Source organism: Magnolia sinica, chromosome 5 (genome assembly GCF_029962835.1).
Source record: "Magnolia sinica isolate HGM2019 chromosome 5, MsV1, whole genome shotgun sequence".
NCBI classification, from domain to species: domain Eukaryota; kingdom Viridiplantae; phylum Streptophyta; class Magnoliopsida; order Magnoliales; family Magnoliaceae; genus Magnolia; species Magnolia sinica.
The window spans coordinates 8,167,589-8,195,382 of NC_080577.1; the positions used below are offsets into that span (position 1 = coordinate 8,167,589).

The following is a 27,794-nucleotide window of genomic DNA, read 5'->3' on the forward strand; positions in this document are numbered from 1 at the left end:
TTGTATACTTGACACTTGTCTTGTGCACACACTTACACCACTCTCTAAGCTTTTGTAAGCTTATGCACAACCGTTGCGTGCAGGTGGCATTGGATCGCAGTAGCGCTGAGGCAGGAGCACGTATCAGATCATTTTGGAGCTTTTCGATCACCTTGTATTTCCCTTTCCGCATTATATTTAAAGTTTTTGATAAAGTGGATATGTGGTAATGTTGTTTTGTGACTTGGTTATGCTCCATTACAAAAAAAAAATCATACTGAAAATTCTCCTTATAGGATCCCAGGATCGGAATCTGGCATATGAATGCCGGGAGCCGAGAATGGGGCATTAAGGAGGCTGTCAGCGCCGAATTTGGTGATCGAAAATTTTGTGAGTCCGTTTTTCGAGTTTGGGGCATGACGAAAATAAAGAGAAAAAAGGTATTTGTTTCATGTACATACCTTCCTTGCCACCAGCCGCATTTCGTTGAGTCATTTTATCGAACAGTTGGTGAGCAACATCAATGGCAAAGTAACCGAGTCACCGAACTGGTTCGATCCGAGTTCAATTCAAGTTGGATTCGATCCGAGTTGAGTCGAGTTGGGGCCTGCTTGAACTCAGCTCAAACTCATTTTTGAGCTCAAAAAATCAGCTCGACTCGGCTTGAACTCAGCTTCAAACCGAGTCGAATTGAGCCTTTTCATGTCGAGTCGAGCGAGCTAACCGATCTAGCTCAGTTCGTGTACACCCTAGAGCCCACCATTTCAACTCTTTCCGTGATCAAGCCATTGGCCCAACACACTATCTATATGTTTTATCCACGCCGTCCATTCATTTTTCCAGCTCATTTTAGGACATGAGCCTAAAAAAGAGGCAGATCTAAATCTCAAGTAGACCACAACACAAAAAAGAGTTGTGATTGAACACTCACATTAAAAACTTATCGGGAGCCATAAAAGTTTGGAATCATGCTCAAAATAGGAGACCGATTGGCTACTCCCCTCGACACCAGCCACGTGGTTGGTGGTCGGTGCTCTATGGGCTCCACCATAATGTATGTGTTTCATCCATTTTTACAGATCATTTTAGGGATGGATACAAAATATGATATGGATATATATCTAAGGTGGACCACACCACATGAAAAAAATAATGATAGGATATCTACCATTAAAATCCTCCAAAGGCCCACTGTACTGTTTATTTGACATCTAATCTCTTGATTAGGTTATAAAGACCCATATGAAGGGAAAAAATAAATATCGGTTTGATCCAAAACTTTTATGGCCCCCAGTACGATTTTAATGGTCAACGTTCATTCAACACTGTTTCCTGTAATGTGGTTCACTTGAGATCGAGATATACCTTATTTTTTCTTTAATACCATAAAATGATCTATAACAATAGATGGATGGCATGGATGAAACACATACATCATAGTGGGGCCCACAGAGCACCGACCACCAGCCAATGGCTGGTGGCAGGGGGCGTAGCCAATCCGTTTCCCTCAAAATGAGCTGTTAAAATGGATGAACGGCATCGATAAAACATACACAACATGGTGGGGCCCACATAGCTTTTTTTTCAGAACCAACACTACCGAATCCGAGTCCTGCCGAACTACGAAATACTCATGTGAGACTGAGGGTTCCGTGAATGATTTCAGCATTGCCTTGTAAATATCCCCACAGGATTCTCTCTCTCTTCCATCTCTTCCATCCTCTCTCCTTCTCCAATCACCTTTCTCCAACATATTCCCATTATGCCCTCCTTCTCCACGTGCATTTACATTACTACCATCCACAAACTCCATTATTCCTTCAATGCCCCCAACAGCGTCTGCTCCCTCTCTTACTCGAAGCATGCTCGAAAACGCCATCATCCGACGCTACAAGATCGGTCCATGCCCTTACCATTACCACGGGCTACTTTCCGTCCACCTTCGTCAGCAACAACCTGCTCGTTGCATATGCTGCTGTCGGCGAACTATCGACCGCACGACAACTGTTCGACGGAATTCCCGAACGGAATGCGGTTTCGTATAACTCCATGATCGCTGCTTATAACCGTCGGGGCGATGTGGTGGAAGCTTTGAAGCTCTTCTCGCAAATGATGGCGTCGGGATTGAGACCGACCCAATTCACCATCGGCAGCATCTTGTCGTCCTCATCATCACTTTCCGTTCCTTGTCTCGGATTTCAGCTGCAGCCGTTGATTCTGAAGGCTGGATTATTTTTTGTGGATGCTTTCTCTGGGACTGCGTTGTTGGGATTCTATGCGAGGAATGAGAGATTGGATGATGCGCTCAAGGTGTTTGAAGAAATGCCTCGAAAAAACATAGTAACATGGAATGCCATTATTACGGTATTTTCCCAGCATGGATTCGTCGAAGATTCGATGATTTTGTTCCGTGAGCTCCTTAGAACAGAGTTCCGTCCCTCGGAATTTTCTTTTCTGGGTATTCTTTCTGTGTGTGGGTGGATGGTCAGCTTTGAAAGTGGAGAGCAAATACATGGATTAGTGATTAAAACTGGCACCTATTATTTCACAGCGCTTGCTAATGCTCTCATTGATATGTATGCTAGATTCTTTGGCGTATGCATTGCTGAGAAAATGTTCAATGAGATACCTATTCGGGATGTGGTTTCTTGGAATACCATGGTTACAGCATTCACCAAGAGTGAAAGACCGGATAAAGCTTTAGAATTGTTATTGGCCATGTGTGTGGATGGTATATTCCCAAACTCGACCACGTTTGCGAGCGTTGCTAGCTCTTGTGCCAGCTTAAAGAACTTGGGTGTTGGTAAATTTATCCATGCTAAAACCATTAAGAATAACTTCATATCAGATGTTTTTGTGGGCAGTTCATTAGTAAATTTCTACGTAAAATGCAACAATTTAGAATATGCACACAAGTTGTTTGATCAAATGCCAGACAGGAACATTGTTTCATGGAATGCTTTGATTTCGGGTTGCTTAATCAAGGATTCCCGCAGTCCAGTTTCTGTGCTGCAAGAAATGCTGCATTTGGGGTTTCGACCCAATGAATCTTCCTTTTCTGCAGTGCTTAAATCTTGTTCACCTCTGGAATTGCAGCAGCTTCATTCTCTGATAATAAGAATGGGTTATGAACTGAATGAGTATGTGTCAACCTCAGCCATTGCCTCGTATGCTAGTAATGGTCTCAGTTCGGATGCCTTAGCCTTTGCTGAAGCTTTAACTCAATCACAATCTGTCATCCCCTCTAATGTAGTTGCCGGCATTTATAATAAAACTGGCCAATATCAAGAGGCAAAAAATCTGCTTTCTCAATTGCAAGAACCCGATATTGTATCTTGGAACACTTTAATTGAAGCTTGTGCCCGCAACGGTGACTGCAGAGAGGCGTTTGAACTGTTCAAACACATGCAGACCACTCAAATCCTTCCTGATAAGTGCACATTCGTTAGCCTATTGAGCATCTGTTCAAAGCTCTGTAACCTGGCTTTGGGTAGTGCAATTCATGGGCTGATCGTCAAAGCTGATTCCAGGTGCTGCGATGTGCTCGTTTGCAATATGCTGGTTGACATGTATGCTAAGTGTGGTAGCTTGGAGAGCTCCGTCAATGTCTTTGATGAGATCGTGGACAAAAATCTGATCTCATGGACAGTTCTGATTTCAGGCCTTGGGCTCCATGGGAACGCCCACGAAGCACTTGAAAAGTTTAAAGAAATGGAATGTCAGGGTATCAAACCAGATAGGATTGCTTTAATTGCAGTTCTTTCGTCTTGTAGGCATGGTGGCCTAGTAGAAGAGGGGATTGGATTGTTTGAGAGAATGAAGGACTCTTATGGGGTTGAACCGGAGATGGATCACTATGTCTGCTTGGTTGATTTGTTGTGTAGAAATGGGCGTGTGAAGGAAGCAGAACAAGTGATCAGCAGCATGCCTTTCAGGCCGAATGCTCTCTTATGGCGAACTTTCCTTGAAGGTTGCAGGAGAAACAACAAAATCGGAAGTTAGAAGATCGAGGAGAGGAAATTCTGCTGCAGAATTTTATAAAAGGTGTGTCAACAAATGCATTCTACATTTACTGTATGTTTCCATCCATCTCTGTTGGGTGACCTGTTTCATACCAGCAGTTCCATATATTGCTTTGGGTCGTGCTTTCATGGATCTCGGATCGGATGGTCAGGATCATCCCCTTGCTGTTATGTACATGATGTGGCCGTCAATTATAGAGATTGTTTTACATTTTAAGACAATTTGGATGCTCATTTGTATGTTGGGTGATTTTTTTTTCTAAGATATCACATACGTGAATTTGAGCAGGTTTGTTTGGCATACACAAAAACAGAGTCCCCAATTTAGAAATGCGGTTAGACTTCAGTGATTGTTCATCGCCATTTAAATATGGCGACGACTCACCTATTGCATGTTGAACATGCATGTATGGCGATGTGGATCGCAGACCATCCAAATTGTAGGCCCCATTGTGGATGGAGCATAGCCTGAAAATCACACTAACACAACCATATTTCTCCCATTGAATTTGGCCAGATGAACATAAATAGTTTTAGCAGTCTGATAACTACCAACTGCTTACTGTTGTTCAATCATCTGGGTTGATTTTCTGATTGTGCTCCCTTTAAAATAGGCCCCATGTTTTGATGGGTCTAGATATCGATACAAATATTCTACATGTATGCAAATGGTGAACTGTCACCATGGCCTAGCATAGCCTTTGAAAATGGCATGATTTTATATTATGTTAAGATTTTCCAATGTTTGTGTTCATATGTATGAATGTGTTGACATACACATAGATACTCAAATTCAGATTGGCCGTCACAATGAGATGTGGCTAACATTTGCAGACTAAAGGCTTGGTCCACTTCTTTCATGATGTAGACCACTATGCATGTATGCATAACAGGAGTAATGGATATTGAAATTCATGTACATATGAGATGTACCACCGCCCTGATTCATGAGATGATTACTATGAGATTTCATGCAGATTAGCACAATCAGCTTTATATCCAGTCACATTGTGTATGAATGGATCAATGTTTGATCGGATTGACCCCATGTGATGATCATGTAAACGAAGAACGCTTAATCGTTCACGATGTGTGAATTGAGCCACACGTACCACAAAAGCAATACTTACAAGTGACTTTAGTCTAGTTGTTGTGTGATATGCTAGTCCAGTAAGTGACTTTAGTGTTCTTGTTACCCTATGCGGTAAGGTCGCACTGAGGTGACACTACTTTGGTATGCATTCTCAAGACTATGTGTACATATTCGGCTTGCTTAATAGCAAGATGGGAAAGCAACCAAATCTAGGTCATAGAAATGGGTTAAATGAGAAATATACACTACAAGAAATATAGGCTTAGCCGTCGGTTGGGGTTACCCTTTGCCGGCGGCCAGATTTACCGACCGCCAGTAAAGGGGCCCTATAAATTGAAAACACGGGACGCCCTAAAACTTCATTTGCAAAGCTCGCCCTAAGCTCTCTCTCCGCCCACTCTCCTTCAAGCTCTCCCTCTCTCTCCCTCTCTCCCTGCCCGCTCTCCCTCAAGCCCTCCCTCTCTGCTCGCTCTCTCTCTCTCTCTCTGCCTCTCCCTCTCCCTATCCGCTCACTCTCCCTCTCGCGTCTGAACTCCCCTTTTCCACCAGCTAGCTGGGTGGTGTTGGGGTCATCACCTAATCCGAAAACCCCCAAACCCTCTTTCTCTTGATCGACTCTCCCCTTCTCTCTTTGATCGATCTCTCTCCCTCTTACATCGGCCAATGGCATTCTACCGCAACCCAGCGGCGCATCAGCTGCATCGTGATGGAGATCCGACCATACCTCAGCATCTAACGAATAGGGTTTCTACCCTGGAAGGTAATTTTTTTTTCTTCATCTTCTTTATATGCTTGTAGTGGGGATTGGAATTAGTGTTTTCGATTTGGGATTGGAATTAGGGTTTTTCCTTTTGGGATTGGAATTTGGTTTTTCGTTTGTGATTGGGATTTGGATTGGAATTAGGGTATTTCTTTTGGGATTGGGATTGGAATTGGGGTTTTTCATTTGGGATTGGGATTGACAAACTTCTCCCCCATCTGATTAGTGGTCTGCAATTGGCCAGCTGGTAAAAGAAAAATCCACCAGATGGCCTGTTGTAATGGATGAGATTTTCGGCCATCTGATTGTAATGGAGGAGATTTTCGGGGCATGGCCTATTTGTGATGGGGCTCACCAAATGGATGCTGTGGATATTAGGACATGATTGTACAAGTACTGCTGCCACAACTTACTCGAGTTCCCGGCGAAGTGCATCGAAAAGCTCCCTCTTAGTCTGTCTCTTTGCCTCAAATTTTGGAGTCAGTCAAGGAAGGCTGTGGCAGTTCCAAGAGCGGTGTTTGCATGGGTAGGATTTTATTGAGCACCTCAGGATGGTCGTGTGTTTTAAATGATAAGGGACTGAATTTTGCCACTGCCACTTTATAAAACAAATTTGGATCCCTTCTAAGAAGTTCACTGTGCTGCTTGGAACACTACCCCGTGCATGATTTGATTGTGGTCATCATAAAAATTTAAATGGCAAGTGCTGTCAAATTTGGATTTCACCTTTTTGCTTCCAAATGGTATCTTTGAAAGGAGGAAATGAGGGGATAGTCAGATACTTGACCCTATTGATTTTATGGAAGGCATTTCTTACAAATGGCGGAAAGAACTTAACCACAATTTGGTTCAAAACAGACCAGTTTGGGGGATCAGATCTAATTGAAGTGTACCACCTGATCAACTTTAGAATTACATTATGAATAAATGTGCAAATCAGCACACAATCCGCTTTTCTTTTTCAATTCGTATAGGCAGGATAAATTAAGAGCAACGGTGCTGATGGTAATGCACAAACCATCTTTCATACTTACCATGAAGGAATGAGCAGACACATCCATCCACAATAATCTCTTTTAAACAGATAATGTCATTAGGCACAAGCTAAGCTTTCATGCTGGCAATGAAAGCAGGGACCATGGAAAAAGTCAACCATCAATAGTCTTATTAGCAAATAAGGGTACGATTGCAAATTACTTTTTTCAATGAGCGAAATTTCCATTGGCTGAAAAACCAGACAATGTCATTGCATGGTTTAATGGCACAATTGATTGATTTAATTGGGCTTTTTTTAAACAGTTTGTATTTTTGGGTGGCATTTTTGTCACGCAATTTTGCATGTTATATGTTGAAAGAAATGAAATCAGAAGAAGTTTGGATCTCTCTCTCTCTCTCTCTCTCTCTCTCTCTCAGTTTGCTTTAATACTCTGGCAGAGTGTGATGAATGATACGCAGGGTATATATATATATATATATATATATATATATATATATATACAAATCTGTGTGTGTGTGTGTGTGTGTGTGTGTGTGTGTGTGTGTGTAGTTTTGCAATATTCCCCACCTTCTTTCATCTACCACTATGTGTCCAAGTCACAACTACTTAAATGCAGCAAAACTTGCATTTGAAATAACCATATAGTCTTCCAAACATCAGTTAGTTTCAGCTGATCATCAGATTGGTGGAGATTATTTGGATGCTGCAAAACTTTCATTCATGAGAAGACATGACCCAAACCATGATTCCATATGTTCCAAATTGGGCCTGAAATATTTTTAAATTACATTTTGTGCATCTTCACTCGTTATAAATGGAGGACTAGTACAGCTTTTACTGTTTTGAATTATTGCAATTTGTCTCTTCGACGAAACTGCAACTTTGTTCCCAAAGGCTGCAAGGCTGAGGAACCTGACTTACTCTGCACCATTGTATGTGGATGTCACAAAACGTGTCATAAAGAAAGTGCATGACTGTGAAGAAGTCACAGAGACACAGGAGTTCACCAAAGTTTTCATTGGGAAGGTAAAATTTGAGCTATGAACTAAGGATTCAACCCAGAGCATGAATCTTGGTTGACTATATGCTTATTGTTTCCTTTATTATACTGGTATTATGTTTCAGGTTCCTATAATGCTGTGGTCTAGTTTTTGTACGTTGTACCAGAATTTAGAAAAAGATCTAACAGAACTCGGGGAATGTCCATATGACCAAGGTGGATATTGTGACTGATTCTGTCTTGTGCCTTACCATGCTAGTGCTAAAGTTTGGCATTCCTTGTGGTCTGCAGGGCTCTTCAGGGCAGTATATTTGGGCTACTCTTCCTTATATTCGGACAGAAATCCCAATAATTATTGTGTTTCGAGCATTAGGGTTTGTTGCCGACAAGGATATATTAGAGCATATATGCTATGACTTTTCTGATACTCAGATGATGGAATTAATTCCATCTAATGCAATTACATACCATTTAATCCCGTGGTCCATACTCAGTTATTCTTAAGTATTCACTGCATGTTTTGTTGGCCAGATTGTAGTTCTGATTGGAAAAGGTCCTAGTGGCCTGGATATCTGTAGAGATATTTCAAAATTAGCTAAAGAAGTCCATCTAACATCAAGATCCATAGATGTTGAAGTTGCGAAGTTGGAGGGCCATGATAATATTTGGCAGCATCTGATGGTATGTTGACCCCTTTACTCTCACTACATCCTGTAGTTCCCACTACATAATTCCTTGCATTAAGGTGTCTCACAAAAATCTTTTTCATTGGAAATGTTATGTTGAAAATATGAAATCTGAGTGGACATAAAGGAACAAAGGCACGGCACTAATTTGAGCTCCTTATTGCAGATAAAGTCCGTTCATTAAGACAGAACAGTGCTATTTCATGATGGATCATCAGTTTTTGCAGATGTCATCTTCCATTGTACAGGGTATTAAAGCTACTTATTTATCAGTTTCTTCAATTCTTCCATTTTCTTTATTAAATCCATATTGATGTTTTTTAGGAAGGCTTACGGGTTCCTCTTGGAGATAGAAGCCCTTAGTTTAAAAGGCCAGCTAGATCAGATTGTCAACATATCTTAGAGACCATCCAGTTTCATCCATGTCACCTAAAGCAGGTCAATGAAAGAATGCTAAATCAATCCAGTGGGCTGAGGAATAAATGATATGTTGTCTCTTCTACAACACAACTTGATACTCACCATCAACACACTGAAACAAATTTGCTTGGTGACAAAAAGTTGCTATACATGTTGTCTTCTCATATATCTTTTTGATGATGCTTTTATTCTTCTTCATGTGTGATTTGTTAAATTTCATCTGTCAGTGTTTTTGTTAGACTTGCACTCTTGTTCACTTAGCTATCAGATGTCGACAAATATGATTCATTGGAAACAGGGCAATGATTAATGAGGGAAAAAGCAACTCCATTCTGGTTAGTGGTGAAAGTGGTGCTGGTAAAACTAAAACCACAAAAATGCTTATGCAATATCTTGCATATATATGTTTCTTTCTTCTATTAGTATTGTACAGTTATTACATAGAATGGTTTGATGGATGTTTTGATTGGTAGTTTGAACAATAGATGGCTTGGTGCATTGTATTTTCGTCTTCCTAATATGCCATTCTATGCAAGGATGCCAAGTCAAATCATTTTTCTCAATTTCTATATAAGTTCTTAGTCCATGCTTCATTTTCAGGTATTGCAATCTCCAATATGGATGTTCTGCTTTTGATTGCTTTACCTCTTGTTTGATTTGGATTTTGTCCAAAAGGTACCCAATGGACCCAACCTGAGCTTCTACCACTTCTTTTGAATTCAGCCCCACTTGCCATTTATCATCAATATCTTCAGGTCCAATGCCCTGGGTCCTGTTGGCTTTATTTTGTGTGCATCTGTTAGTCTACTCTTTTTAATGGTAATCATGTTAAAAGCTATTGAATTGATGTGGCATACCTATCAGTCCCAGCCAAAACCCGTCCTGTTTCAGTGATGAGTTCTGATCCCAACCAATTCGACAGTCTGGTCCATTCCAGGTAAGTAAACACCGGTCATTGCTGAGGCTCATCAAACTGGAAGCTCCTCATTGATCAAGTGAGTTTATTTCTTGTACTGCATATTTTGAGGTTATCATAAAATCGATTTCATTTAGCCAACGTCTGTTGCTTGTTGGAATTAGCTAATTGTTTTCATTTTCATTGAGAAGGAAGGCTGTCAAACTTTTGACTTCTGGAGGGAACATGCTGGAGTTGTGTCATGAGCTACGCTTACCCTTTGTTAATTGGGTTATAACAAACCAGGTATATCTCTTGAATTTTTATTCGAGAAACTCAAATCTTTTGAATTGCTGATTTTAAGGTTGTCAAAATGGTGTGTTAGACACTCTTCTTGTGCACTTCCATTTACTAATTTGCACAATAATTTTTTCTTTGTTAGACACTCTTGTTAACATTTGATTATTTTCTTAATATGTTAACATTTAAACCAGTGGAACTCTATATTCATGTATATTGCTTTGGTATTTGGGTGCAAGGGAAGTTGTGGAGAAGTTCACCCTTTTATCTTTCTACTGTTTTAATGTTCTGCAATGATGATTTTGCATTCTTATATACCTAGTTCTTCATTTTTGTTCACTTTTTTCTGCAATTCATTTGTTGGTCTTTGCGGCAATGTGGAACTAATTTGTGCATGCGGTAGCTTTTTTTTTTTTTTTTTTTTTTGTATAAGTGATGCTATGGGGTAACTAAATTCTCATCAAAGAAGGTATTTGGTTTCTTTTTCGCAGGAAGACTTTGACAGGGAACAGAAATTTGGGGGTGAAGCAACCAGTAGTATGGTGCCTGATCGTGTAAACATCCACCTCTAACACTCATGGGTTTCTTTCTTCTGCAAGATATTCTAATTGACAAAAATAGATGCATGAACATGGATCTATCTGATGTATAATGTTTTGACGCAGGGGAGGACGTGAGGTCGAGCACCGTCTTCCTCAAGAGGATAACTATTCCGAATCCACGGAACTTCTCTGGACTCCTCACAGAGACTTCTCGAATCCACGAGGAAAGAAAGCAGAAAATAGAAATAAATTCTAATAAATTCGAAATTGATTGATGAATGACTAAAATCGAGTTCACAACCCTTTAAATAAGGGTATCAAGCAATGGGAAAGAAATCATAATCAAACTACAACTAAAACTCCTAGAATCCGTGACTTACTATAAATAGTAAACTTACTATTTATAGACGGTCGTGATGTCTACTAGTGCGCAAGGTTTTCGGCCAAAAATAGTAAGTGTCCTATTTGGCTTCACCAAACCGTTCCCCTAATTATTCTAAGCTCTTTTCACGTTGGGCGCAACTCCTAAAGCCCAACGGATGAAGAGTTATAATCAAACTAAAACTTACTATTTATAGTAAAAACGAAATTAAAACAGGGAAACGACCGTCAATCAAGGGGTTTCTCGCAATTCCGGGCGGCGCAACCCGGCGTAGCTGGGTTGGTTGGCTAAAGTAGCTCGTTCTACCCCAAAATCATATATTTTACGTCAGCTAACTCATTCCGGATTGCGAGATACGCCCGATCTAAGGTCCGATGGTCCGGATCACTTCTGTCGTCGACCGGGCCTTTTCTGATCCATCTTGGCCATGAAACTGTCCGCGACCCGCTCTACATCATGTTTTCTATCAGAGTTTTGGTCACTTGATGGATGCTTGGTTTCATGTTGTTATTCCTAATATGCTACCTAACTTGACATGCCTAATTAATGCAGAATTTCCAACATGTCTGTGCTAGATTATGGATGTTGCATCTATCAGGGAATACTCAAAATAAAATGCTAGATTATGGTTTTTTTTTCCCTTTTTAACTCATTTTTCTTTTCTTGTTCTGTTGGTGGCTGTGTTTCAGGATTCAAGCATTTGAAATGATGGCAATTGCTATGGTATGGAAAAACCTCATATGTTTATACTAATATGGAATGGTTTATTGGGTTTTGTTTATGTTGATTAAATAATAATATTCTGATTTTTATTAGCAAAGATCGAAGTGTGAAAGAACTCTCAAGACAGAGAGCTAACATTTCTGAATTTTGCAACAAGGAGATCATCACTACAAGAAATCGGCCCTTAGCCGACCGATGGGCCAACCCTTTGCCGGTGGCCAGTTTTAACGGCTGCCGGCAGGGTCCCTATATATAAAAGAAAAAAGGGGTCCCTTTTATCTTTCCCTTCTTCGCTATGTATTTATTTTCTCATGCTTTCTTCGTTTAATTGCAGTTTGAGAGTGTTTCATTACCATGATAATGGTTGATCATGTATGTGTATAGTGTGATAGTTTGCTGTATATGTTTGGATTCTAGAAACTAAGTTTGAAAATCTTGGATGGTTTTGAATCATATAGCAGCACGACCTATGTTGCCTTGAAAGGAATTTCGATAAATGACGGGATATGCAGATAGTTGTATCTGCATATACTTAATGAATACAACTTCTTTTACACACTTCAAATCTATTCTACTAATTTTATTTTTTTATTTGACGAGTATGAATTTATGATTAAGGGCCTGTTTGGATATCATCAAATAAGTTACTTTTTCTATTTACAGCAGTAGATAAGTAACTTATTTCAGATAAGTAGGTTTTGTTTATGATTAGTTATAAGTAACTTTTTTACTTACAAGTACTTAATCAATTCATTTATATGTGGATCCATCATGATGTATGTGTTTCATCCATGCTGTCCATCCTTTTTTTCAAATCATTTCAGTTATATCCTGATTTGTTTGACCATTCACTAGCATTTTTCTGTTCCAATAACTTGGGTAATTAATTTCTTAGCTTAATTGGTTGCTGATATTTTGTCCAATCAAACGACTATCCTGTTTTTTGGTTGGTAGGTTGGTCTGTGAGGCAAGTTACTGTGCTTAATTTTCTGGTACTTTTTCTTGGCAGATTTCTAAATAAGCTTTGATTTAGGCTCAATTATCAAAAGAAGAAAATTGTACATGATGAGTAACGCGAGGGTCGTTCATTAGTTGTTATTGGCCCCTCATTGTATCTTTTGTAGAACTTTCTCCATTTTGCTTGTCCAAACAAACAACTATTCTGTTTTATTGTTGGTAGGTGGGTCTGTGAGGCAAGTTACTGTGCTTAATTTTCTGGTACTTTTGTCTGGGCAGATTTCTAAATAAGCTTTGATTTAGGCTCAATTGTCAAAGGAAGAAAATTGGTACAGGATTAGTAACGCCAGGGTTGTTCGTTAGTTGTTATTGGCCCCTCTTTGTATCTTTGGTAGCACTTTCTCCATTTTGCTTCAATATATTTTGCCATCTTTCAAAGAAAAAGAAAGTGTACTTTGAAGGAATTTACACATTCTGCCTGAGGGTGAAATTTTACTATATTTATGCATATGCTGCCTATGAGATGCATTATGTCTTTAGATGAAGCATGCCTATAGTGAATTATATATGTCCACCATTATCTGTTGAATATTATTAGAGTTATTTGTCTTCTCGGTTCACCATCCAAAACATGGTAATGCTACATTAAGTCATTGCTATTTGTTGTTTACAAAATATCTATCAAATTAGGGGTGGCAATAGGTTGAGCGCTGCCCTAACCCAGCCTTGGCCCTAATCGGACTTGAAAGGCCCTGATGTTAGCCTTAGCCTTACAGGGCCATGCAGGCTAGGGCAGAAAAAGAGTTAAACGATCAAAGGTTTGAAAATAGTCCAGTCTTAAGATTTATTTTTTTATTTTTTTGGGACATTCTCCATTTATGACAAGTCCCATCATATGCACAGTTTGGATCCCCTGGATCCAACAAGTGTCTTTAAGATCAAAACAAATGATTTGAATGGGATGTAAAGAATCGAAGTGAAGTGGACCATTATGGGAAAAATCGGAAAGAAGGGTAAACCTTAACTTTCTTTTTTATTTTTTCATCATCTTTTTATGTATTTCCAATGTAATGGGCCATTATTCACCAAATCATGTTTAATTTGCATTCAATTAGGGCCCATTTAGTTGACTTTCAACAAGTCAAATCGACAAGCAACATTCTCATCAAAGAATGGTCCGATACACCGTTGAATACATGTTCAAAAGACACACAAAAAAAAATGATAGATTCGTGAATATCTCATTTTTTCCCCCTATTTTCTGATATTTTTAAAATATTTTTTTTTGCTTAAAAAAAATATGACCGATACTACACCTATCTGAATGTGGAAGTTCCCTGACATTTTCTGATGTGCATGATGGTTAAGTGCTTTTTTTTTCCCCATCTACTTATCCGACAATTCAGGGCACTTCAGTTGGTAAACATTTGGAACTCGTCTTTTTCTGGCAAAATTTCCCTTTTTGCTGTGACACTATTGAAGATGATTTTCTGTTTTGCATTTCTGCTTCTTTGTGCATGTGCCATTTTGGTGCCTGTGCGTGTAATGTTGCTGCTGCCATGTGCACATGCTCAGGCATGCCCATGTGGTGAGTGGCTGTGCAAGTGGCTTTTGCAGGGACATTTATTTCAAAGTTATAAAAACTTTTATATTTATTGTATGTGGGTTAATGTATGCCTCAGAATGACTTAAATGACTTATTTAACAGATGAGAATATTCTGTTCTTAGGTTTAAGTTTGATGATGAATGGGTAACAAAAGAAGATATGAAGAGGGCATTAGAGGAGCAATATGGAGGTGAGGAAGAGGTGAGGATTTGCTGCCAAGAATACTTTGTTGTGCTATTTATGTTCTCTTTGACTATTTGATAAACCTATCTTGAATTTAGTTTAGATTGTTTGATGATTTTGAAATTCGCCTTTGAGCTGTTTTGGATGTTACTCAATGCAGGATTCTTGCAAATCGTCAGTTTGTTGCTCTCTCGAAAGAGCGGAAGGCCCATTATATATCAGAACTTGAGCGGAAAGTTCAGACTGTTCAAATTGAAGCCAACTTTTTCTGCACATCTCACATTATTCCAGTTTTGTACCAATTGAATTATGTCTTTGAGAATGTATTCTTTTTTTCTTTTTTCTTTTTTTCCCCTTTTCATTCTTTCTTTTTCTCTTCATTCACTAGGAAGATTCACTAGGTTGCTTCAAATCATTGTGGTTAGTTATTCTGTTATTGTATTTGGTGAACTCATGGAATTCCATGGAACTGATTGAATGGAAGGAGCTTCTGTTGTTCATACAAGTCATGTTTCTGATTTTTTGGATGAATTGGGTGTGTGAAATTGCATGGAACTGATCAAATGAACATGGAATTTCTATTGGGTATTTTTCTCGTTTGCTATTTCCTGGTTTTTGAATATGGGTTCTAATTTCTGAAAGACGATTATTATACTGTGATTGTTTTCTTTTGACAGGAAGAAACACCGACTCCTCAGAAGGCCATAGACAGTACGTTCATTGGATTCTCCGCAAGTTCTAAGAGTTCCTGTCATACCTTTTAGTAAATTTGTTTTTTTTTTTTTTTTGGATTCTCCATAGACATTAAGTTTTCTTCTTGTTGTTGGTTTTTCTGGATTCTCCATATGAAATTATGAGAAATCATGCCTAAAACATTTAAAAGCATTTGTTGGAGCCCACCTAAGTTTTGAAATAGCCTAAAATCTTTTGTGACCCCTTATCCAAGTGACCCCTTATCTAAGTCACAATGAATGGCCTAGATGTATAAACCACATCTCGTTGGGTCCGCTGCACAAAAAAAAGAAGGTTTCAATGGATGTGCATCCACTCTTATCCATTGCTCATGTTGTAGCTCACCTAAGTTGTGAATTGGCCTCATTTTTAAGCCCATGGCTCACCATGAAAGGGTATATCTAATTCATAGGATAGATGTCTACAAATTTTGAGGATGTGTTGCAAGCAGAAAACCTTTACTTGATTACTGAGGTAAGTTGCTGATTTTTTATTTTCATTCTTCTGTTGATGAAGTATATTAAACAACATGATTTAGGTCTTCATCAAGTTGCTGATACAGTTACATCTGTTGCCAGGCTATTATCATTTTGCAGAAATATTTTAGACCAATGAAATTTTAATATGATTGAAATGGACGGACAGCTGAAGGAAGCAGAAGAGTCCGAAGTGGAAGATGCTTCAAATATGACTAAAATGGAAGGACAACTGGAGGAAGAGGAAGATGCTTCACATGTGACTAGAATGGAAGAACAACAGGAGGAATTATGCATTTCTTCAAGCTATATGTTTTCATAAGTGATATTAGTTCTTAACTTCTAACATCTTGATTTATGTTGAAATTTAAGCTTTCAATCCAATGAGAACAAATCCTGGTGGGTCATTGCAAGACTAAATTGCGTACAATGTGGGCAATACAGTTGATGACTGCCCTCATTTTGAAAATAGTACAAAAGGCTTGTTTGGATTTTCCAATGGGTGCCTAACCATGAAGAGATAGGATGAGATTAGTGCATTGTTTGGTTAGCCAGGGCACTTTTTCATTATTTCAGCTTTTGTTTCCAATCAAAGTATTGTATTAGCAGATATTGCTTTCCTTGTTATTATTATTATTATTTTGTAACTTTCTATTTGTGTTCCTAATTTATGTTGCGCATAAAGTTATTTGGAAATGTTGTATCTATTATTAGCAAGCAATACTTTTCATTTTCATAGATGGGATCTGCTCTTAAGATGACGTGGCCCAAAAATGAATCATGACCAATCATCAGGCAATCGCCAATCTGTAATGGGCCTTCATGGTGATGCTGGTTTTTTGAATTGGCCACTTGGATTCTGATTCACCCTAAGCAGAGTAGCGGACCTCCATGAGTAGTAAACCTTGATGATGGTGATGCTGGTTCTAATTGAAAATAAGTTGGTCCATTTGTTCCACTTAAACATCTTTCTTTGGTAGTCCAGCAGACTATGAAACTGAACCTTGTCTGGGTCAAACGATTTGAGCTTGTTTTAGTTGTTTCCATTTAAGCAGGAGCAAGTTCGATTGGATCTTGCTTGCAGCCAGACGAATGCATAATATTTCGCAATTGGTTTTGATTAAATTATTGTTTGGTTTTATCTGAATTTTGCTGGATCTGAATTGGCATCAACAAATTCTCATTTTACCTTTGATTTGTTGTAGGAAAAATCAATGAACTGGAATTATCAAATAATAATGCTGAGAGTTCGGCGGATTTTTGTGCTGTAGACTTGGACTGGTCTTCTCCTGATAAGAGATCCATTTCATCAACTAATGGGTATAAGGGGAACTCCCAAGGAAGCTCAACAAGAACTCCAAATTCTGAGTTGTCTACAAGGTGGAGGCATACCCGCAATTTCTCACCTGCTGTAAGCCAGTTAACACTCTACAAGGTGGAGAATCTCTTACAGCCTGTTTGAAGGCAAGTAGAGTGAACCTCAATGGCAGCTACGCAGTTCACCAAAGATTGACAGAAGAAACCAGTCCCTTGGAAACAATGGCAATCATTGGCAACAAGGAGATCATTGACATTAACCAAGGTATGTTAGCTGCTTAGACTGGTGTAAAAAAAAAAAAAAAAAAACTAGGATACATGTGGGTCACCTTTTCTTTTCTTTTCTTTTGTTTTTTTTTTAACTTTTTGAATGGAAAGATTTACTCTTTGGCTACGGATTTTCGGTGGCCATGACATAAATAGCTACGAACTCAATCCGTAGCAAATTATTAAAGAACTACGGCACCATGGCGACAGGGCTCTGTGGACAAGCACATTTAGCTACGGATAAAACCCGTAGCTTTATACCAAATTTCTGGCAAAAACTAGCGATTTAGCACGTCCAGCATAATAGTCAATAAAGGTCCTGACCGCCGATAAAGCCTTTACCGGCTGTTATCTGACCGCGGGTAAAATTTTTTCCGGCGGTTTTTGGGTCTTTACCGGCGGTTTTGACCGCCGGTAAAGTATAATTTTCTTGTAGTGATAAATAATCCTACAATGGTGATAATGGGCATCAGACTTACCTAAGATGTCATATTGAATGGACATCAAATATTACTGGGAACAATTTTGAAAAAATATTTATATTATTATATTAATTTGGTGCAATGTCATCTCCTAAGAAGAATTGGTCACAGAGTTCTTGTACTTGACTTAATTAGAAGGAATTTATTGGTTTTTCTTATCGTGAGAAGGGTAATAATAACATATGAAATATTGGAGTTTGCTTCTAATTAAGATTTCTCGAGGATTGAGGCATATAAATATAGGTGTATAGTTTTCATTTGAGACACTTTCCATCTCCTCTTAAGCCTAGCCCTAGAGTATTAATCTCTCCTAGAAATCTTAGTTTACCAAATCCATAGATCTTATAATGTGTATAGTGTTTTCTTCCTCTAGTAGTTGAGAATCAACATTTCAGGTGAGCTTTCCTTCATCTCCGTACTCATTTCTATGCAACAAAGAAGATAATTGTAGTTACAAATTTGATATTAATTTCGTTCTTGAAATTTTAAACTGGTCTACTTTATGGTGCTTCACTTTCTATAAGTATACGAGTACCAAAGACCTCATTCCAAAGTATATCATTTTACCAGAATTTTTTAAGCTAGTGATCCAAGAATATTAGAGAAGGCGTCTACAATATCACTTCGACCAACAACATGAGTCTAAGACGATTGTGCAAGTCATTGCTAAGGTTATGACAAAATTGAAAGACATCATCCAAGGAGCAATGTGATAGTGAGTGTTGGAAAAGATGAGGCAATGCCAAAATTGATAGAAGAGGTTGTTAGTTGTTACCATCAATGTGCCATATCACTCGGAGGAGCAAAATGAGATCATCTACCCAAGCCATCGGAGTTCATAGTTTTAACTTTTATTGGTAGGAAATGCTTCTTGTCAGCATCTTATGTTCAAGAGTTTGGTGATGAATATTGTTTTCTATGGTTTGGGGAATAATTTATGTTTTTTAGAACTTTTAACTCTATGCCCCTATGTCCTGATTTCTCTCTTTCTTGGCCCTCCATACTGTCGTCCATGACCTATCCCGCATCTTATGCATGAGGTCTCCAGGGCAACCTTATCTATATTCTTATGATAGCGGGGTTATAATGAAAAAGAAAATATATAAAATTCTCTCTCCTATTGAATCCAAGCTATTTGAATTTAGCAATACAGCTAAGATTGATTTGTCTCTTTCTAGTTGACAAGTATGTTGTTTACCAAATTTACTAATTTACGAAATAAATAAAAACTAAGTTACTTGAGACATAAGTAGCTTATGTAAAGTAACTTATGATCCAAATGCCCCCTTAATCATAGCGAATAGAATTGGAGACATATAAAGGGGCATTTGGATGGTAAGTTACTTAAGATAAGCTACTTATGCTATAAATATCTTATCGTAGTTTTACTTATTAAGCAGACAAGTATGTTTGATAAACAACATGCTTATAGCTTCTTCTCTCTTTCATCTCTCTTGATTCTCTCTTCAACAAGTTATGAAAAATAGAAAAGCTAACAAAATTAGCTGAAGTGATTAAGTAACTTTAAGAAGAAAAAAAAAAGTGACTTGGGACTAATCATAAACCAAACTTACTTACCTACTGCTGTAAGTAGAAAAAGTAACTTATTTGGTGGTATCCAAACGTGCCCTAAATATCAATTACCTGGTTCCAAAGAAAATTTTTATTTCACTTGAAAATTTTAAGGTGGGGACCCATTAGATAAGGCCTTCTCTCCATTAATCTGCGTCCTCACCACCACTCCATTTAAGATGGTTCAATTCAAACCCATTTAAAAATTAAGTTCAGATCGAAATGGGTTCGGTTTTGAGAGATTTTTTGCCTGACCCAACCCATTTGCAACTAGGGTCCCTACTCATGGCTCAGTGGTAGACCCCGTGGGTTTCAACATAGGTCATGAGTTTTGAGTACCCATGTGGTGTGTGTGGGTGTGAGGGCGGGAAAAAAAAAAAAACACCCATTTTCAATAGTACCTCCATCATTAGTGGGGCGGACTTTCATTCATTTCATAAGAACAAATTTGGATAATCTGATAGTACGATGGATGATATGCAGCGACTTGAAAATTACTAAGAAATTCATACTTGCCATATAAGCAATTCAAATTAGACTGTTCAAATTATTTGGCCCACTTAAAATGTATCATGAACCGAAAGCTAAGATTGTTTGATTATCTAGCTATCTGATTGGTGGGCACTTATTGGACGGTCAAAAAAGAAAGATATCTATTGGAACTATTCCAACAAACAAGTTTCCAAGAATCAGAGGTTAAGATCGTTTAACCAATCTGATTTTGGGACTGTGACTCAGGAACAGTGCGTTCCAAAAGTTAGTCTATTTAATTTGATTTAATGTATGACACGTGTACAGTATCAGATAACTCCAACTGGACCATATTGTATTTTTAAGCCATTGATCAAAGGAGAGGGGTCCTCCAATTAGGAAGATTTCTGACTCATCCATCATCCATAGAGGGGCCCACCAACTTAGCACTCGAGATCATGTAACCATGGGCACTCCTGCGTCACCAGCCAACAGAACGTGCGCTGATGAGCAGGATCCCATAATTCCTACGTCCAAAAACTATTTGAAGTTTCAGTTGGTAAATATTTTTGGAGGGTCCGTCTTGTAGTCCGTGGACTACCAAAGTGAATTAGTAGTTAGCTAGGTGGGCCATGCATATGTATGATCGCAACCGTTCAAGTGGAAGTCAGACGATGAAGAGCCTATGCGTAAGCGTTGGTTGGCGTATACAATCCTGGCCGTTGGATATGTGGACAGGTGAAACCATGTAAGGGTCAAAGGACTTACAATCATATCCTTTTTATAATGCTTAGAATCTTCTTAACAAAACAAGAAAAGACTCGATGGCCTTTTTAAAGTGGGCCTTACCTCGAAAAGTGGCTCTTACACCGATCCGAGGGCGTGGTTTGCCGCGCGCACCGCCGACTTTCTTGGTGTGTTGACGTCATCAAGTTCCGTCGGCCCCACCATGATCTATGTGTTATGTCCAAGTCCTCTATCCATTTGGAGAGATTGTTTTAGGGAAATTTTCCAAAAATGAAATAGATTGGAAGCTCAAGTAGACCATACCACAGAGAGCAGTGGAGATTAAATGCCTACCATTGAAATTTTTTAGGGCCACAAGAGTTTTAGATCAAGCTAATATCTCTTATTTTCCCTTTATACTGGTGCACGTGCTCTTATGAACAAGTTGGATTGAAAATAAACATATAATCACCCTACAAAGGTTTTAACAGTAGGCATATTGTCTCGTTTACTTTATGTGGTGTGGTCCATTTGAGCTTATATATCTTCCTCATTTTTTGACTCATCCGCTAAAATAATCTTGCCGAATGGATGGACGGTGTGGATATAACACATACATCATGTTGGGGCTCACTGAAATTGGTAATGTCAACACACTATCGTGGCCGGTGGTGTGTCGTGAGTGACACACCACGCAATCCCCTTCCGATTCGCATGGCCCAGCTGGCGCTACGGTCTCACTTCAGTGGTCCGAAGACTAATGTTACACATGCTTTCAAATGCCATAAGGTGCTGTGTGGATCCTCAATCCTCATCTCAACTTTCAACTATCCAAGTTGTTAAAAAATATATATTTTATTGGATGAGAACAAAGCAATTAATAAGTCAAAGGGAGGTTATCTTTTGGATTCGATAAGGGAAGTGGATTGCGTCCTGCCCTTGTCCATCCGTCCGGGCAGGGCTCTGTGGGGCCCATCGTGATGTAAGTGTTTTATCCACACCGTTCATCACTTTTCTCGTATCATTTTAAGGTATTGTACAAATAATTAGTAGCTCTCAGTGGGTGTTTTTTCCCTCTCTCTCTCTAAATGCTTTTTGCAAAATAATTTTCAAGATAATTTAAAAAGAAATTGTCTACTTTCTCCGTTTATTTTCCAAGCTTCCAAACACTTGTTATTCAATTGATGCCAGTTACATTAGATACGGCATTGGATTACTAGTTCCGCGCTGAAAGAATCTAACTAGGGCAAGCCTTGGAACACAGGATTTGGTGGTACTGGAGTATATTAGATGGAACACCTTTATTACATAATGATAATATTTCTATGAAATAAAATTGTATTTTGACCATTCAATCAGCCATTTGGGATCAATTTTTTCTATGAGAAAAACAATGTTTGATGTGAAACCAATGTTCGATGGCCGTTGGAATTATAATTAACAAATCAAATTTCAAAGCTATTATAGGTCACCTGTATTCACAAATTACCCAAGTATCACATGTAAAAGGTGCATATCGATGGAATTTGTTAATGTCAATTCAATCAAATTAGGCCACGTGTCTAAGCAAAGGCTTGAATTGGTTCTTCGTGTGAGAGTAAGATGCACCGGCTTACCAGAATTTGCTCGACTCAAAGGTTTTGATTGAATAGTTGGTGTCTCCTCGTGTCGAGATAGATAGATTAGAAACTAGACCGGAATTTAGTAATCTCAACCATCGGTTTGCGCTTTGTTTAAGTAATTTGTGAAATGGTAGGGGTTAGCCCTTCCGAATAAGTTATTTTTGCCTTGTGACAATATACGTGAGTCCATAGTTTTAAGAATTTTTTCTTTCACCATCTTGTTTGTATATATGCCTCTTAAGTGAATAAGAATATACAAATAAATAGAATAAATTAAGCTAAACAATGTCGATTTTATTCATATTTATGGTGAATGGTCTATTACAATCAACCAAATAAATAAACGAAAGCAAAACTAAACTAAGACAAATACTCAATATAAATACCTGATTCGTCTATTAAAACAAACGATCGAGGCGGGTGGTCAACAAGATGTGACTAAGTCGGTATGATCAACTCAATCGGAACTCAATTAAACATGATCCTACAACTTAAGGTTGATGATATTTACTCATACTTTTGAGATATTATAGTGGGAGCCATTATGCAGTAGCTACTTATGCTAAGCTAAACTAAGAAAATGAAATATAAATGAAAGTATAGATAAATATGTTTGGCGTGGGACCTAGTTCTCTTCTTTGTGTGCTCATTTTATAACTTGTTAAAGCAATGAAACTCCTCGCTAGTCTTCCTTGTTGCTTCTCGGTCTTTCATGCTCACGTTGTAGTTTTGGATATGACAACCCCTTTGATTGTTTTGGAACTTGCAACTTTCATTGGATAAAAAGGGTTACAGTTAGATCCAAACTTGTTGGCTTCTCGGATCTTCTTCTTATAGTTGATCTGTTGCAGAGATGTTCATAGTCCACCAAAAATCAGGTCTGTAACCACCAAAGCTTCTCTAATGAAGACAACCAGATTGTCTTGCTTCCACGATCCCCCAACACACACACATATAACCATCCAATTGGTGATGATTTCAAGTAAGGTAGGATTTGACACCTGATTTTTTATCAGGCTAGGTTAGATTAAGTTCTCACAATCTTTTAATTCTGATTAATGTACAGAATAGGAACCTATCCGAATTGATGTATCTGTTTCTCCCTACTTGGGTCTAAACCACAAATGGATTAGCTTGGACATAAGTCCGATCTCCTAATGTTCAGAACTTTCTTGAGCGCTATTGACTTTTCGAATATCCCTAAGAGGATCTCTCATTTTGAAAGTACTATGAGAGACCTCACCGAAAATATTATCACCAGATTCGTTATTAGATTCGTTCTCTCGGTAGTTTTTTTTATAGACATGCCAAGTACATTACCTCATAAGTGGGCACATTGGCTGTGGCTATATGACATGCGATGATTCATCCCCTGAAAGTACGCATAAGGGTATGTGCCATTGTATTAATAACGGCTAAAGGAAAATTAATCGAAAATCTCTTTAGGTGCGAGTATGCCTTCCATGTGTACCAAATACACAGTGTCACCATGTGCTAGTTTCCTTTTAGAACATGTTAGGATGCCGAAATGAAAGTAAATAGAAGGCATGGATAAAACACATGCATCAACTTAATGTGGAGCCCAAATATATAGTGGATTTTAAATGCCACAATATTTCTCGCTGGAATTAGAAGGTCAAATACCTGAATTAAATCACTCCTATTAGTTCCAAATGTGCGACAGAATGTACATTGGACAATATGCAATTTCATACTAGCTTGCTCCCTTATCACACCTAATCCCATGTTCCAAACAGCCCTTAGCACCGAGCACTCGCTGCGCTGGGGCTGGAAATGCATGCGTCGGACAATATGCAATTTCAAATCACTGCAATAATAGATATTAAATTAATTACATTTGATATAAGTTATATATATATATATATATATATATATATATATATATATATAGAGAGAGAGAGAGAGAGAGAGAGAGAGAGAGAGAGAGAGAGAGAGAGAGAGAGAGAGAGAGAGAGAGAATGTTATATACAAAACCGTACCAGTAGGCATACCTAATTAACTTGTTAAGGTTGTTCTTCACTTTGATATCTTATGCTCGAACCGACTCTCCAACTTAATTATTTTTAGTGTAGAATATCTAACTCATGAGTCGAGTGACTCATGTGATTATGGGACCCACTGCCAGATCATACCCGTGCAACATTGGCACATCATGAAGGGCCAAGAGAAGTTGAGGACAACACAGTACTCCACCTCCGACATGCGGACAAAAAACAAGAGTCGGATTTTCACGTTTTATCACCCACTAACACATTCCCGTCTATATATTTCAGCATTCCAAACTCCCTCTTCCACCTTTTAAGAGAGAGAGAGAGAGAGAGAGAGAGAGAGAGAGAGAGAGAGAGAGAGAGAGAGAGAGAGAGAGAGAGAGAGAGAGAGAGAGAGAGAGAGAGATATGGCGAGTTCAAGAGTGGCAAAGATGTTATTAGTGATCATTTTGTTAGGCTGCTTGGTAATGTCGGAAGCACGGATGAGTCGTGAGATTTCAACCATGCAGTCAGCGGCGGATGGCCTTGATAATGGCGTAGCGTTTGATCGTAGAGGACGTGTTATGGCCATGATGATGTATATGGACAGCAAGAAGGAAGTTCCTGGCGGACCCGATCCTCAACATCATTGAAAATCACCTGCATTACACTAAATTTCCGTGTATCCAAGAGCTTTTTACTGTCTCTTTTTCTTTTTTTTTTTCTTTTTTTTTTTCTTTTTTTAAGTTTTTGTGTTTTCATGAATAAAGCTCGAGTTTATGAACCTTTGCATGTGAAACACGTGCCAACTTGTCAAGTACATGAGAAAGGTGAGCCGTACATAAGATGGGCTCCACCTGAAGATGACCCGAGAGAAAAAAAAAAATCAGGCTGGGACGCTTATCAGGCAGGGCCTCCTCTATACTAAAATGGACGGTTTTAAAAAAATAAAATAAAATTGGCCATCTTTCATTCACATATAACCCACTTGAAGAGTGGGCTGGCCCTCATGTGATGTCATCTTCATGGTGTAGTCCAAACTTCTTCTCGTGTCAGAGATACTTTTACAGGTAGACGAGGGGATACTTTACTCTTCCAAGTTTAGGGTCTGTTTGGCCGGGCTAATCCCATGTGATTAGGAGGGATGGGATGAGTTTTAAGGTAATGATGGTGGTGTCAGTGGATTGGTTTAAGATCTATGGGATTGCTATATCCTGGGACAAGTTCACTGGGTCTGTTTGGCACGCCGGACATATCCTGGGATTTTACCTTCTGATCCGTCCAACCAAGGGTTGGGATCAATTTTAATGTAATGGTGGTGATGTCAGTGGATTGTTTTAAGATCCATGGATTGCTTATATACCGGGACAAGTTCACCGGGTCTGTTTGGCTCGTCATGCATATCCCGGGATCCCATCCCTCCTAATACCGTGGGAACGGTCCGGCCAAACTGGCCGTACAGCAGATACGGATAACTCTATTGGCTTTGAAAAATGATCTAGTGCTCCAATAGTACCATAAGTTATAGCGCTCCTGATTGGATCCGTATACGTGGATGGTTGTCAGCTTGGAATACTATGAAATTATCATAATTATCAGATGATCTTATCCATCGGAAAGTTGACGTCAGCCTACTGTGGGCCCGAACAAATAAATGGTTCAAATTTGATTGGAACAATTTTCCATCAGTGATCTCAACCGTCGCTTTAATAGGCACTGATTTTCTGGTTGGAATCAAAGTGTTTGTAATTTTTATGTTCACGTGCAAAGTCGTACGTACGTGAGCTTTCAAATACACTAAGGGACTGTTAACGCTGAATTTTTAAACTTAACACGGAACTGGGAAAATGTTCCATGTTTAGTGGTGTTAATTAATGCGTCATTGATGTGGAAGAAGAAAAGCGGTAAGTGGTTTTTCACTGAATTCTTTCTGTGATAGGAGTTTGGCTTAATGGTGAATGCAGAATGCACGCAATGAATTTTTCATTAAATAAAAATTTTTGCTTCCAAAATATTCATTTTCAAGTTATTACTACAATTTTTTTCTCTTTAAATTGTTTGTGTAATACAAAATTAACTTTTAACCTGTGAAACTTCTTTATCCCACCATGATGTATGTGTTTCATCCATTTTAAAAAACTATTTTAGGGCTTGATACCAAAAATAAATCTCGAGTGGACCATACCACAGGAAAACAATAGTTATTGGATATCCACCATTAAAATTCTCCTAAGGCCCAATGTACTGTTTATTAGACATCCAATCTGTTGATTAGGTCATATAGACCTAGATGAATGGAAAAAACAAAGATCAGCTTGATTCAAAACTTTTATGGCCCCCAAAAAGTTTTTAATAGTCGATGTTCATTCAACACTGTTTTCCTGTAATGTAGTCCACTTGAGATTGGGATATACCTCATTTTTGGTCTCATATCATAAAATGATCTAGAAACATAGATGGACGACATGGATGAAACACATACATCATGGTGGGGCCCACATAGCCCTGATCATCAGCTATTGGCTGGTGGTAGGGGAGTAGCCAATCTGTTTCCGCGGACGCGGATTGGAAACTGATAGGATGAGTAGCGAGACTCGCTCCTAAAGTTATGTCACCAAGTTATGTGGGTCCTATCATGATGTACGTTTTATATCCACGCCGTCCATCCATTTGGAAATATAATTTTAGGTAAAGATCCGAAGAATGAGTCAAATCCAAAGCTACAGTGAACCTCACCATAGAAAAAAGTGGGGAGAGTGACGCCCACCATTAAAAACTTAAATAGGCCACAAAAGTTTTTGATCAAGCTGATATTTGTTTTTTCCCTTCTTTCATGTCTGTATTAACTCGCGAACAAGTTGGATTTCGAATAAAAATCATGGTGAGCCTTAGGAAGGTTTCAACGGTAGGCAGTAATCTCGCTACTATTTTTTGTGGTGGGGTCAACTACACATTTGGATCTGCCTCATTCTTTAATTCATACTCTAAAATTAAATCTCCAAATAGATAGATGGTGTAGATAAAGCACATACATCATAGTGGGCCCACATACATCATAGTGGACCCATGAAACTTAATGACGTCACTTCGGTAGCCAATCTCGCTATTCAACTTGTCAGTAGCTAATCCGTGTCCAAGTAGGATGCTGATTGGTCGGTGTACCTCACACTAGCTATATAGCTGTTGTATTGACGTCAACAAGTTCTAAGGCTCCATCATGAGGTATGTGTTATATCCAAATCATCCATCTATTTGGCGTGCTCGTATTAAAGCTTGAGACGAAAAAAAAAAAAGCTACCAAAAGCAGTGGGGAATTGGACGTCTACCATTGAAACCCTTTTTAGGGTCACAGAAGTTTTGGATCCATGTGATTTTTTTTCCCTCTTTATACAGGTATTTGCAACCTTATTAACGTATTGGATGGAAAATAAACTTAGATAGTCCATGGAAGTTTTGGATATGTTCTCACTTCATCCAATTGGGAATGACCTTATAAACGGTTTGGATAGCATATAAATATAAGGTGGGCCTTATTTGAAGGTTTTGTTACTACTGTTTAATCCTATACAACACATAGTGACAATCTTATCTTCCC

At 38.6% G+C, this 27,794-nt stretch overlaps 1 protein-coding gene across 24 annotated transcripts; it reads left to right on the forward strand.

The window, feature by feature from the left end:
* Positions 1-1,597: 1,597 nt before the first annotated feature.
* Positions 1,598-16,375, forward strand: LOC131245335 (pentatricopeptide repeat-containing protein At3g58590). Of its 24 annotated transcripts, none has more exons than XR_009170833.1 (12): positions 4,744-5,854; positions 7,746-7,877; positions 7,977-8,225; positions 8,383-8,786; positions 9,633-9,952; positions 10,065-10,158; positions 10,644-10,706; positions 11,766-11,799; positions 11,898-14,564; positions 14,707-15,131; positions 15,224-15,752; positions 15,857-16,375. XR_009170833.1 is itself a non-coding variant. In XM_058244711.1 (10 exons), exon 1 carries the CDS (start codon positions 1,636-1,638, stop codon positions 3,979-3,981), a length of 2,346 nt encoding a protein of 781 aa, XP_058100694.1. In that variant the 5' UTR covers positions 1,598-1,635; the 3' UTR covers positions 3,982-4,023; positions 8,383-8,786; positions 9,633-9,952; positions 10,065-10,158; positions 10,644-10,706; positions 11,766-11,799; positions 14,486-14,564; positions 14,707-15,131; positions 15,224-15,752; positions 15,857-16,365. The 24 variants fall into 24 exon arrangements, 16 of the variants coding, with proteins under 16 accessions (XP_058100694.1, XP_058100692.1, XP_058100697.1 ...); XR_009170830.1 differs by having other exon boundaries at positions 5,071-5,854; positions 7,977-8,067; positions 8,143-8,786; positions 15,857-16,371; XR_009170834.1 differs by lacking the exon at positions 7,977-8,225 and having other exon boundaries at positions 4,745-5,854.
* Positions 16,376-27,794: the final 11,419 nt, after the last annotated feature.